We start from the raw sequence: 19,490 nt of genomic DNA, 5'->3' as shown, positions 1-19,490 counted from the left end.
GGGTTTCACTGACCTGGTTGCGCCGGGTGAATACACTAGTTATAATATAAAGAAGAACTTTGCTGACGTTCTTCAATGATTGGTCCATTTTGCAAAGTCTGATTGGGTCAAGTAATTATTTTTTTGTTTTTAAAGTTATAAGTTTTCATTTTTATTTTTTGTTTTAGTTCTGGTACCGTAACGAATGAGAAAGAAACCGACCAAATTCGAATAAAGTCACTGCCTTTTATTTTAGTTCTCGTACCACCGTAACGAAAATCGACCAATTGCCATTTTTGTTTTGGTTATGGTATCGTAAAAAACCGACTGAATTCACGTCGACTTATCATCTCGACGCTCGAGACCGACAACGCTTGAGTTTTGCTACCTCCCAGATTTTACCGACATGCCCGGCGCAACGCGCTAGGTAAATTCCTAGTATATATATATTTAAGAACTTTGGTGCCGCAAGGATTCTATTGGGCCACTTGGCGGCACCTTAGTGGTCGAAATGAATTTTTTGCTTTTTTTATTTTAATTTTACTATCATAACGAACGTGATGGCAACTGCCCGAATTTTGTGTAGCTAGCTAGACTCACCACGTTTTGTTGTAGGTCCAGTACTACAGTGAACGTAACAAAAATCAACCGAATGCCATTTTTTTGCTTTAGTTCTGGCGTTGTAAAGAACGTGACAGAAATCGACCTAATTTGTGTAGACCGATTATCTCAATGCTCGGGATCGCCAACAATTGGGTTTACCAACGCTCGAGTTTTCTCGTCCGACACTGCCCGTTTGATCTATCTCAATTTTTATAGTTCTTTATTTATTTTTGGTTTTTGTCCTGATACAATAACAAGAGTACCTAAAATGAACCGAATTCGCGTTGACTTACCGTCTCAAAGCTTAGGTTTTACCACTGCCCGAGTTTTACCGACCTGCCCCGACACAGCGCGCCGGGAAAAACACTAGTTAGTTATAAACAATTTGATGGTGTACGCTTATAATTTGACGCTTGTTTAAAGTTTTATAATTTGACAGATGTTTAATGTTTTGTAATTATCCGGTTTGATTTTATTTGCTAAACATCTGGAAATCTTACATTTCACATGTTTTCTTTTGTAAAATCTAAACAAAAAGAAAAAGAAAGTGAAAACACTATGGCGACAACATCACTATAGGAGGTAAGAATTTTATCTTATCAGACAACATTTTTGTAGCGCTTTCATCAATTTTATATAATTTAACCTAGTAACAACAACACAAACGATTGAAAGTTGCATGTATTGCTTAAACTTACCTAATGAGTAAATTGGATAACAATCATACCTAGTCAAAAGTCCCAACAATAGCAAGATCATTAGTAGCGTTTAAGGAGGGTGAAATATAGGTAAACCTTACTTCCATCTTAGAGAATATAGCGACTACTTTCAGGAAAATCCCCAACTCCAAACACTATATATATAGACAATACAAAAAAAACATAGTACACAGAAATTTTTAAAATCATCATATAATAATCCAGAAATTACTATATAAGAGAAAAGGTTCAACACAAGATTTCTAAAACAACATATCAAACAATAATAATAAATAACAATTATTTAAAAATAGAACAATAGTATACCAATAACATACTAAATCATATAACTAAAGAATGGTGAAAAGGTATGATAAGATATCAAAGATAGATACAAGTTCTGGTACGTCAGCAAACACCGGGTACCGAATATGAATTTCAAAGTTTGTGCTTCATCGAATAATCATATTTACCAATTTAAATAATTTATAAAAAATAATAAATATGATAAAAGAAAAATAAATTAGTATATATGTAACAAAAAATTAAATATATACATATTATTAATGAAAAATATAGAAAAAACTTCGTTGTTGTGTGCGATCATAAAAGTTTCATTCAAAACATTAAAAAAATAGAGCATAAACCACCCATGTAATACAACAAAAATAAATAAGAAACAATAAACATTAAACCTTTACATGCTAACAACAAGCCCATATTTAACTACTATAATCACAAAAACTACACTTATATACCAAGCCAACTATAAACTCATGTAAATACAAAACAAGCCCACAACAAGCCTCATACAAACATGCTAACAAACCCACAAACTAAACTTAAAAACATTAACTATAAACATATGCATCTCAATTCAGAGTGCCTAACTATAAGCTTCAACTGCAACCAAACTATAGACATATTAATTACAATTGAAGGAGCCCAAATGTTAATATATATATATATATATATATTTAACGTAACAAACTAATATACACATATTAAATCAAAACAAAACTTGATTGAAAAATAAAATAAATTATCAAAAAAATAAAATTACAAAATGATTAAAAACAAAAACTCATATAAACTCACATAACACGCGGATTAAAAGCTACTTTAACATATATATCCAAATATGATTTGCATATACATGAAACCTAGCTAGTTCACTCAAACAAAAGAAAAGTACAAGAATACTTAGTACACATGCTTTATAGTGTATGTAACAAGAAGGTGTCGCCAGAACAACAAGTACCAGAGTTTAGAACAATACTTGAGGTTAACTCATTGGCATCACTCCATATAGCATTCAATAATTGATAAGATCATAGGAATCTTAATGAAATTATAATGTTGAAACCCTGCTTCTTCCATTCAGCTTCGGTTCTTTCTTTCCCTCCAACAAAGCATGTCAGCATTATCATGTCTAAACTAATACGCACATCATCGAAGGCATCATCGCATGCGGGGTTTAGGACAATATCCGCTATAATAACTTTCCCGGTTTTTTCTGTCATGGATTCCCGACAGTTTTTAAGGATCTGTACACACTTGTCATCACTCCAGTTATGCAGTATGGACTGTATCCATCGTATTAGAGATAATATATTAGATAGGATTTAGTTGCGTATAGTTAATATAGTTAGACAATACAACTTTATTGGATTTTCGTTATAATTATCTTCCATGTATTCCTATTCCTACAAATAGTACTTGACAGAGTTTTATAGCAATGTAAAAGTAGTAAGTAGTACCTTGATAAAGAATGAATCTGCATGGGGAATTGATGTAAACATGTCACCTCCAACATGGGCAATTCCTTCATATGACGGTGCGGATGAAATGACATGAGGCAAGTCGAAATTAATACCTTTAAGATGCGGATATTTGGTTACAATCTCATTTAATGTAGCCCCAACGCCGCCCCCAACATCGACCAAAGTTCCTTTAAGACTACTAAAGTCATAAGTTGACATGATCGCGTCAATTTCAATCCTTGCAGAAGATACCATTGCTTCATTGAATATCTTATTCGCCTGTGGGTTTTGAGAAAAAAGCTCCCATGTCTCCATTCCATATGTTTTGAAAGCCGCCGTACCTCCTTCTTGAATGGATTGATTCAGGTTAAGAAAAGGTACGAACATAAGTGGGTCTGTGATAAGCATTGTCAATGGTGCGAGCGTATTGCTTGTATTTTGTAGTAGAAATTTAGAACATTCATTGATGGAGTAGAGTGGTTCTTCACGCCCCGGCAGACGCACCTCATCAAATATTTGTTTGTGGACCATGAACCTCATGAGACGTGAGAGTCCGTCCACATTTGGTAATGGAGAGCTGATCCCATTAGCGATTTGAGACAAGCTAATTGGTCCATCATGACTGTTAATTATGCCAGCAATGTCGAGTTGCACGGCACATCTTAAAGCAGCAGTACTATAACCAGCATGCAGTTGTTTATAAAACCATGCTTGGCCTCTTATTGTTGCATCGTCTTCTTTTCGAGTTGCTAGTACTGGACTCATTTCAAGGCGAATGTCGGAAACAAGAATGTTAATGTTGATGAAATAAGTATGTAGCTAAATGGATGCAAGTTGTTTAGTTTAAATAGGCATTCTAGCAACATGGCCGTCCAACCCACACATTTATCTTTTTTTTATAGGCCGGCTAAATATGCGGCAATAAACGGAAAAAAAAAAGAATCAACAATGTATGTAATTAATGTATTATAAAATGAATGTATTACTGCCGTTCAAGAAAAAGTCTTTAATGTATTATAATCTAATATTCTAGTGTCCTAATTACAACAAATATCAAAGACCACAAGACATCTGACAATAAACGCTAATCGATCATAACAGACAAATAACAAGTCAAAAGACATTAGTCAAATAAACAATAGAAGAGTTAAGACAATAGCCAACAAACAATAATCAAAGGGACCAAAAACAGCAGGCAAAAAGCAATAAACAAACATGAACATTAAAGACAAAAAAAGGAAAATAAAAAAATTCAGATTTAAGTGGTCTAAGCTTCTATTAGATGATTGATTCCATCTACCAACAATATTGGAGAGATATGGCCCAATATCTATGAGAAAAAACAGGACCTGGCACTAAATTAAATGCATGATTTTGAGTAATAACCAAATTTTAAAATCATTTTTTTTGTATCTTGAACTCAATATTTTAGAAATATATATTCAAAAGTCGTTTAAAAGAGTCAAACATAATAGTCACAAATAAATGTCATTCAAAAATAATAATAATAATAATAATAATAATAAAGAAATATAAAAGAAAAAGTAAATAGTTAACAAATTATCTATTGATACTATTAAAGCAAGGAGCAATTTCCACATGTCACATTTCTAAGGTGTTCACATAGAATGACATCTCATTGTCATGTCACCCATTACCTTTCTTAATCATGCCAACTAATCAACTAACCTATATTTAAACCATAACATTTTTTAATTATTTACCCTAATCAATTTTTTCTCTCTTTTTATAGTTTAGTCGGATCTCCTTTCTCCTATTCATATATTCCGACGAATATGGATGTAGATTTGTATTAATTTTCCGGTAAGTATATATTTTATAATAAACTTCCGATCTTGATCTATCAATTTCCGGCATCATTAAATTTTTTTCCGGTTATTGTTTCCTCTAACCTTTTTATCTTTATTATCATTGTTAACTGATTTTATTAAAATCAGTTTAGGTTGTAAATCATAAACGGCGATGAAGGTTATATGTGGACGTATTAATTTTTTCCGGTAAGATTTTCCGTTGTGTTTTTCCGGCTATGTGTTATACCTTTAACAATGGTTTTTTTAATTATTTCAGGTTATCTACCCGATTTATTTGCTCAAGTTTTCTTTTTAGTTTGTTAATCAAAACCTTATATTCCATTTTTTCATTTTTTCGGTAAGTTTTCCGGTTAGGTTTTTCGGATGTTTGTTTTACCTATAACAATGGTTGCATAATATCAACATTAATATTCTACTTTATAATTTCAGGTGAGTGTAACGGCTTATACAATCTATTTTCCGGTGACACCTTTAATTTTCCTATTTCTGGTATCATCTTTTATTTTTTCCGGTTATTAGTTATAATTAAAATAATCCATAATATCAATATTAATATTCGTTTATATTATTTCAGGTAATTGCCCGAATCATATAATCTAATTTCACGGATTGATCATGAGTTTATAATATGTATGGATTTTAATTTTAATATTGATGTATATTTCATTTTTGAATATTCATGTATATTCATTTTAAATTTTGTTACATAAAATAAAATATTATTGTATATTGTAGATCCGAGATTAGTTGATTTGTAAATTTTTTTACGGCGTGTGTTAATCAATTGTCCCAAAATTTATTATTAGTTTGACTTTCCTTATTTTATAAATATCGTAATTAACATGAATATTGTAATTTATATACTTTAATTATCCCATTAAAACATTTTATATACTTTGACTTTCCTTAATTTATAAACAAACATATTTTTAATTTAATTTGAATTATTTCTAAATAATTACTTGATATTCAAAGTGAATAAGTTTATTTGGTATTCGAAAATATTCAAGTTATTACTAAACTTAATTTTAATGTTTTTTGACCTTCAAGTAAATAAGTTAATTTGTTATATTTTTTGTACAAGTTAATATAAAAATAACTATCCATGTTTTGCATAATAATAAGTTTACTAAAATCGATAAAAAAAATTATTGCCGTGTTTTGATTAATTTAAAATATGTTTTCTATTTATAGTACAATATATTATAATTACAGAATTATTTATCATCATTAATCAATAAATAAGTAAATAAGTAATAAGAAAATAAATAAATAATTAGACGATTTAAGGTAAGTTCTAACACATTTGAATTATTTGAAAAGTAAAAAAATGAAATAAGTAAATAATTAAACGAATAAGTCGTTTGAATATTAAAGCATCCATAGATTTTGGTTATATGTTGACTAAATTGATTTTTGAAACTATTAAAGTTAATATTAAAGTAAATAAGTTAATTCTTTTTATATTTATAATAAATTAATTGTCAAAGTTTAAAATTGTATATTGTTAGTTCATATATTAAAGTTAATATTAAAGCTATTAAAGTAAATAAGTAAATAATTAAACGAATTAAGGTAAGTCGTTTGAATATTAAAGTATCCATGTATTTTTGGTATATGTTGACTAAATTGATTTTCGAAACTATTGAAGTTAATATTAAAGTAAATAAGGTAATTGTTTTTATATTAACAATATATTAATTGTCAAAGTTTAAAATGGAATATTATTACTTCAAAGATATTTACAATATTAAAGTAAATATTAATTGATTTTTTTATGTTGACTAAATTGATTTTTTTACCTTTGACGTTAATATTAAAGTAAATAAGTTAATTCTTTTTATATTTACAATAAATTAATTGTCAAAGTTTAAAATTGTGTATTGCTAGTTCAAATATTAAAACTAATATTAAATCTATTAAAGCAAATAAGGAAATAAGTAAATAATAAAACGAATTAAGTTAAGTCGTTTGAATGTTAAAGTATCTATATATTTTTAGTATATGTTGACTAAATTGATTTTCGAAACTATTGAAGTTAATATTAAATTAAATAAGGTAATTGTTTTTATATGAACAATAAATTAATTGTCAAAGTTTAAAATGAAATATTGTTACTTCAAATATTAAAGTTAATAAGTTAATGTTAAGTAAATAACTAAATAAGGAAATAAGTAAATATTCAAACGAATTAAAGACAAATAATTAGATGTTTTATTGATGCTGTTATTTATTGATGTTGTTATGTAATATCAAAAATTTACATAATACGGAGTAAAAAACGACATGATTTCTCTGTAATATTATAGTATGTTTTAATTTACAAAATTATGTCTCATTTTTTATATTATATTTTACAAATTCATGTACATCTTATTTCTACACTTTTATATTTTACAAAAATACATAATCGTTATAAACAACCATATAATTTTATAAATAACTAGTATTTACCAATTCACACCTTCAACCATTTTCCATATTATAATTCACAATTATTCCATAATCGATAAATATTATATTTTTCATAATCGATAAATAAGTAAATAACGAAATAGTGATAATTAATCTTCCATAATAATGATTTGACTAAAATTAACATGGAATATATATTTACATATTATATTATAAAGGAAATGCACCATTTATGTTTATATGAAAGTCAAATTTGTACATCTTATTTCTACACTTCCATAATTTACAATTATTCTAACTAACCATTTTCGAGATTATATTTTACAATTATTCCATCATTTTTTTTTAAAACTGAATGAACAACCCTTTTTTTATGTTTTTAATTCTTTCCATTTTAATAAACTCATTCCTTAATATGGTTTGACTGAAATAATAACCTAATTATCTCATTATTACAATTTATATGGTTTAACTTTCCTTATTTGTTAAAAAAACCGAATGAAGAAGTTGCCCTCGATATGGTTTAACTTTCCTTATGGTTTAATTTATATGGTGATTAGAGCATGTTCATAAGATGCATGACTAATGCCCAAACCTATATATAACTTGTTTCCATTACTTGTTTCACCACCAAACTCAAAAACAAACTAAAATACTACTCCTTTAGCAAACCCGTTCCTTTACCCGACCATCCAACTAAATATTATTATGGCACCCATCAAAAAAACTAACAACAAGGCTAAGAAGAGTGTTTTTGTTGCCCCCGTTCCTGTTACGGAGGACCCAAGGGTTGTTACGGTAGTCAACCATAACCGCAACCAAGACATATGGAAGAATTGGGATTTGATTGTGGATGACGAAGGTTATCAAAAGGCTCGTTGCAAACTATGTGGTTCAATATTAAAGCACGATTTCAACTCTACTTTGAGAAAGCACATCGAGAAGCCATATTGCAAGGCGTTGAAAGGGATTGGCGCGACCGATCAAATTGACTTGGGTAAAGATGGTACACTATTTCGTTACAACACGACTCAAGTTCAAGATAGAATGGCAAAGTTCGTTATTCAACGAGGTTTGCCGTTTAACCACTTTGATGACCCGGAGTTGACGTCGTTGATTCGCGAAACTCTACAACCGAGATACACACATGTAAGTCGTACTACCTTAAGACGTCATTGTATCAGGTTGTGGGAGTGTGCTAAAAAATAGTTAATCGAGTCTTTTCATTCTTTAGAAGCCATGGTTAGTTTAACTACCGATGTTTGGTCGGCACCACACGGGTTGCCCGAATCATACATATGTGTCACTGCTCATTGGGTTGATCCGGTGACATGGCAATTGATGAAACGCACCATCGCTTTTGAAAACTTCCCGTTCCCACATACCGCCGAAAAATTGTTTGAATTACTTGATGAAGTTATAACGACTTACAACTTGAGAAATAAAATATTTTCGATTTCGTTTGACAACGCTTCAAACAATACTAAGGCGGCTGAAAAATTTATCATTAAATATTCACCACCTTGTTTCGGGGATTTTTTTCATGTCCGATGTGTTGCACATATCATCAACTTGGTTGTTCAAATAGGTCTTGACAATGAACACATTTGTGATGATTTAAAATACTTTAGACTTATGTTACAAGATGTCTTCAAAAGTGGTAAAAGAAGACATCTTGAATATAAGAACTATTGCAAGTCGGTTGAAAGAAAGTATTTGGGGCTGAATTGGGACGTTCCAACCCGTTGGAACTCAACCTGTCATATGTTAAAGTGTGCTTTTGCCCAACGCCAAACTTTACAAGCTTTTCATAACAATCTTGTTGAAGAACGCGAGGCCGATATGTTTCCGGAAAGTGTTTGGGTCCAAGTCGGTTATTTGTTGGAGTATCTTGATGTGTTCAAAAAGTCAACAACAAAATTATCGGGAGTCTATTACCCTACTAGTTGTTGGGTTTTGCAAGAATTGTACTATATGTCTTGTGTTTTTAAAAGCTTTGCGGAGAAGAACAAACTCTTCGAAAATATTGTTGCGGTGATGAAAGAAAAGTTCATAAAATATTTTGAAAACATACCGTCGGTCTTTACTTGTGCCGCCGCATTAAACCCCTATTGGAATGTTAATGGGGTTGAAAAAACGATTGAGGAAATATTCGACAACTTAGGTATGCACGAGATTGACCCGAAGTTGTCGACGGAAGCGAAGGACAAGTTCAACAAAAACCTTCAAGACCTTTATGACCATTATTTTCAAATGTATGGTCCAAGCACGAGATCGTCTTTTGTGAAAAAAACAACAACTGGTAGGCCGTGCAATGACCCACTTATAAACTTGATGAATGGGATTCGTGAATCGGCATCTAAGAGGCAAAGAGGAAACACACCAAGTAGCGAACTTGGTCGATATAGTGGAGCAAACTATGTTGAGGGCGCAACGGTCGACGAAATTCGCAATATTGATTTGTTGGCTTGGTGGAAAGGTAAACAAAACGAATTTCCCATTCTATCCGCCATGGCTCGTGATTTGCTTGCCGTACAAGCCTCAACGGTTGCTTCCGAATCGGTTTTTTCTCTTAGTGGGAGGGTGTTATCTATGCGAAGAACAAAACTAACTCCCGAGTCTCTAGAGGTTTGCATTTGCCTAAAGGACCATTTGGATGCGGTGGATCGTGTACAACACAAGGCGAACTTTGAAGACGAAATACCAATAGAGCGTCATATTCATGATAAGGAGGCGGAGGACGGGGTTTCTTCCGATAACGAAGACGAGGGTGAAGACGAGAATGAAGAAGAAGAAGAGTTGTAATTATTTGTTTTGGTAAAATTATTTGTAACTTGTTCAACTAATATTTAGTTTTGATTTGTTTTATTATAATTACTTTTGTTACTCATGATTAATTTTTGTTACTTTTTTAATAACGACGAACATTTTATTTATTTAAAAACTAACTATTACAAACATTATTAAAACATAAACGATACTAAACATAACAACTAAAACATAAAAAACAAAGTCCGTCGTTTTAATCCGGGAATACTTATTTTTGGGTTGTTGAGCCGGACGACTCTCCCACTTCCGTTTTTTTAGCTTCCAATCTTCTTTTCTCTCGACAATACTTATTCGTATGTTTTCGTAATGTCGAGTTGGACCCTGCTTTAAGAAACTTCGAGCAATATTTGCAACGTGCCAACTCATGTGAGTCGGTCATGAGACACAAATCGTAATGAACCCAAACATCGGGGCATCTTGTTGTTTCGATCACCATAACAACGTCATCATTGGTTGCCATTTGTTGTCGGTTTAAGGTTAATTGTGGTTTGGAGTGTGTTTTATAGTTTTGGAAGTGGTTTAACAAGTAAACAAACAAACCTTGCTATTTATAGTAAGAAAATAACCTATTTATAGTTAAAAAACCGGTTCCAACGGTAAAAAACGGCTATATAGCCGTTGGAACCGGTTCCTAACGGCTCTAATATTTAAATTTCAAAAAAAACCGGTGGAACCGGTTTTTACGTAAAAACCGGTTCCGGTTCATACCCTACCCGGTTCTTAAAAGTTCGCATATCTGGGCATCGGTTCGGGTCGGGAACCGAACCGGTTCTTGATTGGAACCGGTGCCATTTTACAACCCGGTGTGAAAAAACCGGTTTGGAACCGGTTCGGGTTTTCCATTTGAACCCGATTTGTGCACCTCTACTGTGATACACCTGCCTCATAAGAGATTTATTTTAGCATTAGCCCATTGGTTTTTAAAAGCCCATACCAGCTTCATCTCTAGCCTCATAACCAGTTTCCAATATTTCCTGTTCTTTTGTTTTCTCTCTAGCAACAACGGCCCTCACTTCCAACAAGCCCCTTTCATACGCTAGACTAAAACCGGCACAAGACATCACCACCAATCGCTACCAACACGTGCAGACCTACACTGTAATAAACCGGTAACCACCATCGCCGAGCATCATCTACACCATAATCGTTACCTTCATCACAGAACCACCTTCGTCACCATAAACAGACAGCCATCGTCGTCCTCATCTTCCTGCCGAAACAGAAATATTCCGACGACCTGCAATTTGCCACCAGCAACATCCCTCTACCCAAATATCCACAAACCTCTTCCGCAAGCCATGCAACCATAACCAGCCATGCCGCCACCACATTGGGTAACACCGAAATCATGTTTGCAAACACGGATTTCACCAACAATAGCTGTCAGCACTCGTTAGCGTCCTTCCCAATCACCGGACCATCTGAAGTCGGACCGCCGCTGCCCTCGCACTTTCATGCGACCATTATTCTCATACATGTCCGTAACACTTCATAAGGTAACCGGAACCAAAAGCTTTAATCTTGTTTTGATTTTGGTATATATGAACATGGTTATAATTAGTTATAAGCTAGATATATAGATATATGATGGTAGTTCAAAAACAAATAGAAATAGAAACAAGTATATTGGTATGTTGAAGTAGAACCGATGCTCAAGTATATTGGTAAGAAGAGTGAGATTGTGAGAAGTGAAAGGAAACAAAAGTTGGTATTTTCATTGAAAACGTTAGTCAGAAAACTAAATTTGAAGTAAATAAATTTTTAAAACATTGGTGATAACATTGAACTCATTACATGTTTAAACCTTACTATTGCTTTAAAGTAACATGTTATTTGAAAATAGATTTAATGTTTTAATTAGTTATTAATCCATATATATATATATATATATATATATATATATATATATATATATATATATTCTTTAAAAACAATGATATTATTTTACACATATTGACCATCAGTAATTAAACACTCAATTATGTTCTTAGTCACATTAAACAAATTTATGTGTAGGCGTACGCGACCTTATGTGATACATGACCCACGATGTAGGTATATCCAAAGTACACATAAATGGTTATCACCTATATTTTATAAGACAACATATCGACTAACAAGGTACGGATCCTTACCCCCTTCCTTTGTTATCTGGTTCGATTGTAATAACCCCTATGACTAAGACCTGGAACTCTTAACTTGTTTGGCTTTCCGTTCGTTTCATGTTTCTTACGGTTATTTTGTTTCATTGCAACAAGACATTTGAAACTTGTATGTTCCAGGGAAGTAATATGAATTTCGAACATCATGGAAACCCAAACTTTGATCACATATCTGGGTGTTGTGGATACGATGCGGTATTTCCTATCTACAAACACTCGGCTATATTATCAAAGTACTGTTAACCAAGATGTGTGGGCTTCATGTTGCGCTCAATTTTTCAAGTATGTTATACTTGGGTCTATAATACGTTAATTGTCTGTTACGTTTTAACAAAAACAAGCATGCGGTAGATTTAAATTAATTTTGCTCATTACCGCACGTTCCGATACTGAACTTTTAAATGCTTCAAAAATATATATTTTTATGCTCTGTTACCCTGAGTGCTACGCTTCTCATGGAATGTCCCACGAGCATGTTGTTGTGGCACCGACAACATGTGCTCCTTCCGTGACGGAGAGATTAGTTCACGGCGTCCATAGGTACAGGTGTGGTACAAAGCTACTAGGAGGCGTATGGATCGATCCTAGCTCTGTTTCAGTTTCTGTTTCTGGGAATGGATGTAGGTGTGCCAACCTGCCCCATTCCATGTGATTGGTATACAGGAATGGCCCCCTGTATATCGTCACCTCTGTTTCTATTACTGTTTGGCTCATGGGTACATCCGTATGATATGAACTATTTGTTACTGTTTAAACTATCAGTTATTATTATGAAATATTTGTACCGTTATGAATCATCTGTTACTGTTCTGAATTCTCTGTTATTGACTCAGAAGTTATTATTTTGACATATCCGAAAGTGTTTCGGCTTATTGTTTACGCGAATTGTTTTATTGACTGTGCACCGCTTATCGAATTTGTTTTATTGTTACTGAAAATTGTTTTGCTATCGCCATCGTAAACTGTATTTAAACTTACTATTTTACCTAGAACATTTTAAATACTCTAGCCTATTATTCCATACTGGGCATTCGGCTCAATCCGTAAATTTTCCCCTCTCAGGTTCACAGATTACTTTGGGCGGGATGGAGAGAGTGAACTAACTGTTAGGATGCTTATGAAGATTTCTATGTAATGGAATTATGTCTTCTGTCTCTATATACCTCCGTACAAAGTGACACGTAAGCCCTTTTCGGGTTGGGGTGTTACATTCACAATCATTCATTTCTTAATAATATTATTGTTGTTGTTTACAAGTGCGATCTACATGAATGACAATGAAATTGAGAGCGGGAGGTCGATGCACCATAATATGACAAAGAGGATGGGTTAACTTAGTCAATTGCGTGCCGAGGTCTATCGAATTGACAAGAACAAAGGTGGGTTGAATCAAGATGTTGAAAATGGAGATATGTATGAAGGTAGTGAGTAATTACAATTACTAATATATATATATATATATATATATATATTATAATAAAACATAACTTTGGTGACGCAAGTACCTGATTGGGCTACTTGGCGGCACCTAAGTGGTCGGTGGCATTTTTTTGTCTTTTTTTATCTATTTTACAATACATTGACAAAATCCCAATTTTTTTTTCTTTGTCTTTTTTTTAAGTTCCGATACGATAACTAACGTGACGAAAAATGACCTAATTCGTGTTGACTTACCGCATTTTATTTTAGTTCCGATACCGTAACAAGCGTAACGAAAACCGACCGAATGACAAATTTGATTTTGTTTTGTTATTTTGTTTTGTTGTGTTTTAGTTTTGGTACCGTAACAAACGTGACGGACACCGACCAAATTTGCGTAGATAACGCCCTGGAATGACAACGCTCAGGTTTTACCAATGCCCGAGCTTTACTGACCAACAGCACCTCATTGGTTTACCAAAATTTTTAATTTATTTTATGTTTTAGTTCTGATACCATAACGCACGTAATCGATACTGGTCGAATTCCTGTCGACTTACCGCCTCAACGACCGAGACCGATAATGATTGAGTTTTACCATTGCACGGGTTTCACTGACCTGGTTGCGCCGGGTGAATACACTAGTTATAATATAAACAACTTTGCTGACGTTCTTCAATGATTGGTCCATTTTGCAAAGTCTGATTGGGTCAAATAATTATTTTTTTGTTTTTAAAGTTATAAGTTTTCTTTTTTATTTTTTGTTTTAGTTCTGGTACCGTAACGAATGAGAAAGAAACCGACCAAATTCGAATAAAGTCACTGCCTTTTATTTTAGTTCTCGTACCACCGTAACGAAAATCGACCAATTGCCATTTTTGTTTTGGTTATGGTATCGTAAAAAACCGACTGAATTCACGTCGACTTATCATCTCGACGCTCGAGACCGACAACGCTTGAGTTTTGCTACCTCCCAGATTTTACCGACATGCCCGGCGCAACGCGCTAGGTAAATTCCTAGTATATATATATTTAAGAACTTTGGTGCCGCAAGGATTCTATTGGGCCACTTGGCGGCACCTTAGTGGTCGAAATGAATTTTTTGCTTTTTTTATTTTAATTTTACTATCATAACGAACGTGATGGCAACTGCCCGAATTTTGTGTAGCTAGCTAGACTCACCACGTTTTGTTGTAGGTCCAGTACTACAGTGAACGTAACAAAAATCAACCGAATGCCATTTTTTTGCTTTAGTTCTGGCGTTGTAAAGAACGTGACAGAAATCGACCTAATTTGTGTAGACCGATTATCTCAATGCTCGGGATCGCCAACAATTGGGTTTACCAACGCTCGAGTTTTCTCGTCCGACACTGCCCGTTTGATCTATCTCAATTTTTATAGTTCTTTATTTATTTTTGGTTTTTGTCCTGATACAATAACAAGAGTACCTAAAATGAACCGAATTCGCGTTGACTTACCGTCTCAAAGCTTAGGTTTTACCACTGCCCGAGTTTTACCGACCTGCCCCGGCACAGCGCGCCGGGAAAAACACTAGTTAGTTATAAACAATTTGATGGTGTACGCTTATAATTTGACGCTTGTTTAAAGTTTTATAATTTGACAGATGTTTAATGTTTTGTAATTATCCGGTTTGATTTTATTTGCTAAACATCTGGAAATCTTACATTTCACATGTTTTCTTTTGTAAAATCTAAACAAAAAGAAAAAGAAAGTGAAAACACTATGGCGACAACATCACTATAGGAGGTAAGAATTTTATCTTATCAGACAACATTTTTGTAGCGCTTTCATCAATTTTATATAATTTAACCTAGTAACAACAACACAAACGATTGAAAGTTGCATGTATTGCTTAAACTTACCTAATGAGTAAATTGGATAACAATCATACCTAGTCAAAAGTCCCAACAATAGCAAGATCATTAGTAGCGTTTAAGGAGGGTGAAATATAGGTAAACCTTACTTCCATCTTAGAGAATATAGCGACTACTTTCAGGAAAATCCCCAACTCCAAACACTATATATATAGACAATACAAAAAAAACATAGTACACAGAAATTTTTAAAATCATCATATAATAATCCAGAAATTACTATATAAGAGAAAAGGTTCAACACAAGATTTCTAAAACAACATATCAAACAATAATAATAAATAACAATTATTTAAAAATAGAACAATAGTATACCAATAACATACTAAATCATATAACTAAAGAATGGTGAAAAGGTATGATAAGATATCAAAGATAGATACAAGTTCTGGTACGTCAGCAAACACCGGGTACCGAATATGAATTTCAAAGTTTGTGCTTCATCGAATAATCATATTTACCAATTTAAATAATTTATAAAAAATAATAAATATGATAAAAGAAAAATAAATTAGTATATATGTAACAAAAAATTAAATATATACATATTATTAATGAAAAATATAGAAAAAACTTCGTTGTTGTGTGCGATCATAAAAGTTTCATTCAAAACATTAAAAAAATAGAGCATAAACCACCCATGTAATACAACAAAAATAAATAAGAAACAATAAACATTAAACCTTTACATGCTAACAACAAGCCCATATTTAACTACTATAATCACAAAAACTACACTTATATACCAAGCCAACTATAAACTCATGTAAATACAAAACAAGCCCACAACAAGCCTCATACAAACATGCTAACAAACCCACAAACTAAACTTAAAAACATTAACTATAAACATATGCGTCTCAATTCAGAGTGCCTAACTATAAGCTTCAACTGCAACCAAACTATAGACATATTAATTACAATTGAAGGAGCCCAAATGTTAATATATATATATATATATATATATATATATATATATATATATATATATATATATATATTTAACGTAACAAACTAATATACACATATTAAATCAAAACAAAACTTGATTGAAAAATAAAATAAATTATCAAAAAAATAAAATTACAAAATGATTAAAAACAAAAACTCATATAAACTCACATAACACGCGGATTAAAAGCTACTTTAACATATATATCCAAATATGATTTGCATATACATGAAACCTAGCTAGTTCACTCAAACAAAAGAAAAGTACAAGAATACTTAGTACACATGCTTTATAGTGTATGTAACAAGAAGGTGTCGCCAGAACAACAAGTACCAGAGTTTAGAACAATACTTGAGGTTAACTCATTGGCATCACTCCATATAGCATTCAATAATTGATAAGATCATAGGAATCTTAATGAAATTATAATGTTGAAACCCTGCTTCTTCCAAAATCCTCTTCCATTCAGCTTCGGTTCTTTCTTTCCCTCCAACAAAGCATGTCAGCATTATCATGTCTAAACTAATACGCACATCATCGAAGGCATCATCGCATGCGGGGTTTAGGACAATATCCGCTATAATAACTTTCCCGGTTTTTTCTGTCATGGATTCCCGACAGTTTTTAAGGATCTGTACACACTTGTCATCACTCCAGTTATGCAGTATGGACTGTATCCATCGTATTAGAGATAATATATTAGATAGGATTTAGTTGCGTATAGTTAATATAGTTAGACAATACAACTTTATTGGATTTTCGTTATAATTATCTTCCATGTATTCCTATTCCTACAAATAGTACTTGACAGAGTTTTATAGCAATGTAAAAGTAGTAAGTAGTACCTTGATAAAGAATGAATCTGCATGGGGAATTGATGTAAACATGTCACCTCCAACATGGGCAATTCCTTCATATGACGGTGCGGATGAAATGACATGAGGCAAGTCGAAATTAATACCTTTAAGATGCGGATATTTGGTTACAATCTCATTTAATGTAGCCCCAACGCCGCCCCCAACATCGACCAAAGTTCCTTTAAGACTACTAAAGTCATAAGTTGACATGATCGCGTCAATTTCAATCCTTGCAGAAGATACCATTGCTTCATTGAATATCTTATTCGCCTGTGGGTTTTGAGAAAAAAGCTCCCATGTCTCCATTCCATATGTTTTGAAAGCCGCCGTACCTCCTTCTTGAATGGATTGATTCAGGTTAAGAAAAGGTACGAACATAAGTGGGTCTGTGATAAGCATTGTCAATGGTGCGAGCGTATTGCTTGTATTTTGTAGTAGAAATTTAGAACATTCATTGATGGAGTAGAGTGGTTCTTCACGCCCCGGCAGACGCACCTCATCAAATATTTGTTTGTGGACCATGAACCTCATGAGACGTGAGAGTCCGTCCACATTTGGTAATGGAGAGCTGATCCCATTAGCGATTTGAGACAAGCTAATTGGTCCATCATGACTGTTAATTATGCCAGCAATGTCGAGTTGCACGGCACATCTTAAAGCAGCAGTACTATAACCAGCATGCAGTTGTTTATAAAACCATGCTTGGCCTCTTATTGTTGCATCGTCTTCTTTTCGAGTTGCTAGTACTGGACTCATTTCAAGGCGAATGTCGGAAACAAGAATGTTAATGTTGATGAAATAAGTATGTAGCTAAATGGATGCAAGTTGTTTAGTTTAAATAGGCATTCTAGCAACATGGCCGTCCAACCCACACATTTATCTTTTTTTTATAGGCCGGCTAAATATGCGGCAATAAACGGAAAAAAAAAAAAGAATCAACAATGTATGTAATTAATGTATTATAAAATGAATGTATTACTGCCGTTCAAGAAAAAGTCTTTAATGTATTATAATCTAATATTCTAGTGTCCTAATTACAACAAATATCAAAGACCACAAGACATCTGACAATAAACGCTAATCGATCATAACAGACAAATAACAAGTCAAAAAAAATTAGTCAAATAAACAATAGAAGAGTTAAGACAATAGCCAACAAACAATAATCAAAGGGACCAAAAACAGCAGGCAAAAAGCAATAAACAAACATGAACATTAAAGACAAAAAAAGGAAAATAAAAAAATTCAGATTTAAGTGGTCTAAGCTTCTATTAGGCTGAGGGGTGTGGGGCTTCAGCGGGGGCGCGAGAGGGGGCGCGAGCACCACACCACCGGGGCGCGAGAGGGGCGCGAGCACGGAATTCAAAGCAGGCGCAAGGTGGTTCGCGGGACCTGTAGGCGTAAAGGGACATTGGGAGACGTGAAAGAGCCGTTGGGACATGAGAAATGAGCCGTTGGGCTCTTTAATTTAATAAAAAAAAAAGTGTTCTTCCTATATATAAACCCAAGATCACATAAAATAATTACCACACCCAAAATCACATAAAACAATTACCACAATAAATTCAACAAAACCATGAAGGTGGTCTCTAATGACAAAAGGGAAAAAAGTCGAATGAGAGATTTGGACTTCCTTACAAGAGACTTCAGTAACTTAAATCCGGTCGATCAAATGCTGATGGAAAAGCAAAAGGAACGTATCCAAAAGAGGTTGATCGAAGAAGACCAAGCCGAAGAATAAGAATAATGTTTTTTTAGTACTTTAATTTTTTTTTTATTTTTAGATATTAATGTGTTTTTTTTTTAATGTGTGTTTTTTTTAATAATTTATGAGTTTTTTTAATAATACGTTTTTTGAATATATTTATAAAAAAATAAAAAAAAATCCGCTGGAGCCCCTCCACACCAGGGCCAGGGGCTCCAGCGGGGGCTCCAACACCCATCTTATCCAGTTTCTCTCTCTACCACACGTCACAATATTATTGGCTGGAGCCCCCACTCGCGCCCCCGTTAGAGCCCCCACACCCCTCAGCCTTAGATGATTGATTCCATCTACCAACAATATTGGAGAGATATGGCCCAATAT

At 33.1% G+C, this 19,490-nt stretch overlaps 1 protein-coding gene and 1 pseudogene across 1 annotated transcript; both read right to left on the bottom strand.

Annotated features, from left to right (window-relative positions):
- Positions 1 to 2,552: 2,552 nt before the first annotated feature.
- Positions 2,553 to 3,950, bottom strand: LOC143569550 (desmethylxanthohumol 6'-O-methyltransferase-like; annotated as a pseudogene).
- A 12,754-nt stretch (positions 3,951 to 16,704) lies between these two features.
- LOC143569549 (desmethylxanthohumol 6'-O-methyltransferase-like) lies at positions 16,705 to 18,302 on the bottom strand. The gene is made up of 2 exons (XM_077055432.1): positions 17,393 to 18,302; positions 16,705 to 17,218 (listed from the first exon to the last, which is right to left on the bottom strand). The coding sequence occupies exons 1-2, from the start codon at positions 18,158 to 18,160 to the stop codon at positions 16,919 to 16,921; spliced, it is 1,068 nt and encodes a 355-aa protein (XP_076911547.1). The 5' UTR covers positions 18,161 to 18,302; the 3' UTR covers positions 16,705 to 16,918.
- Positions 18,303 to 19,490: the final 1,188 nt, after the last annotated feature.

This window comes from Bidens hawaiensis, unplaced genomic scaffold (genome assembly GCF_021521415.1).
Source record: "Bidens hawaiensis isolate Kalapana, Puna unplaced genomic scaffold, B.hawaiensis_p1.1 tig00024606_1, whole genome shotgun sequence".
Lineage (NCBI taxonomy): Eukaryota > Viridiplantae > Streptophyta > Magnoliopsida > Asterales > Asteraceae > Bidens > Bidens hawaiensis.
This window is presented reverse-complemented; position numbering and strand designations above follow the sequence as displayed.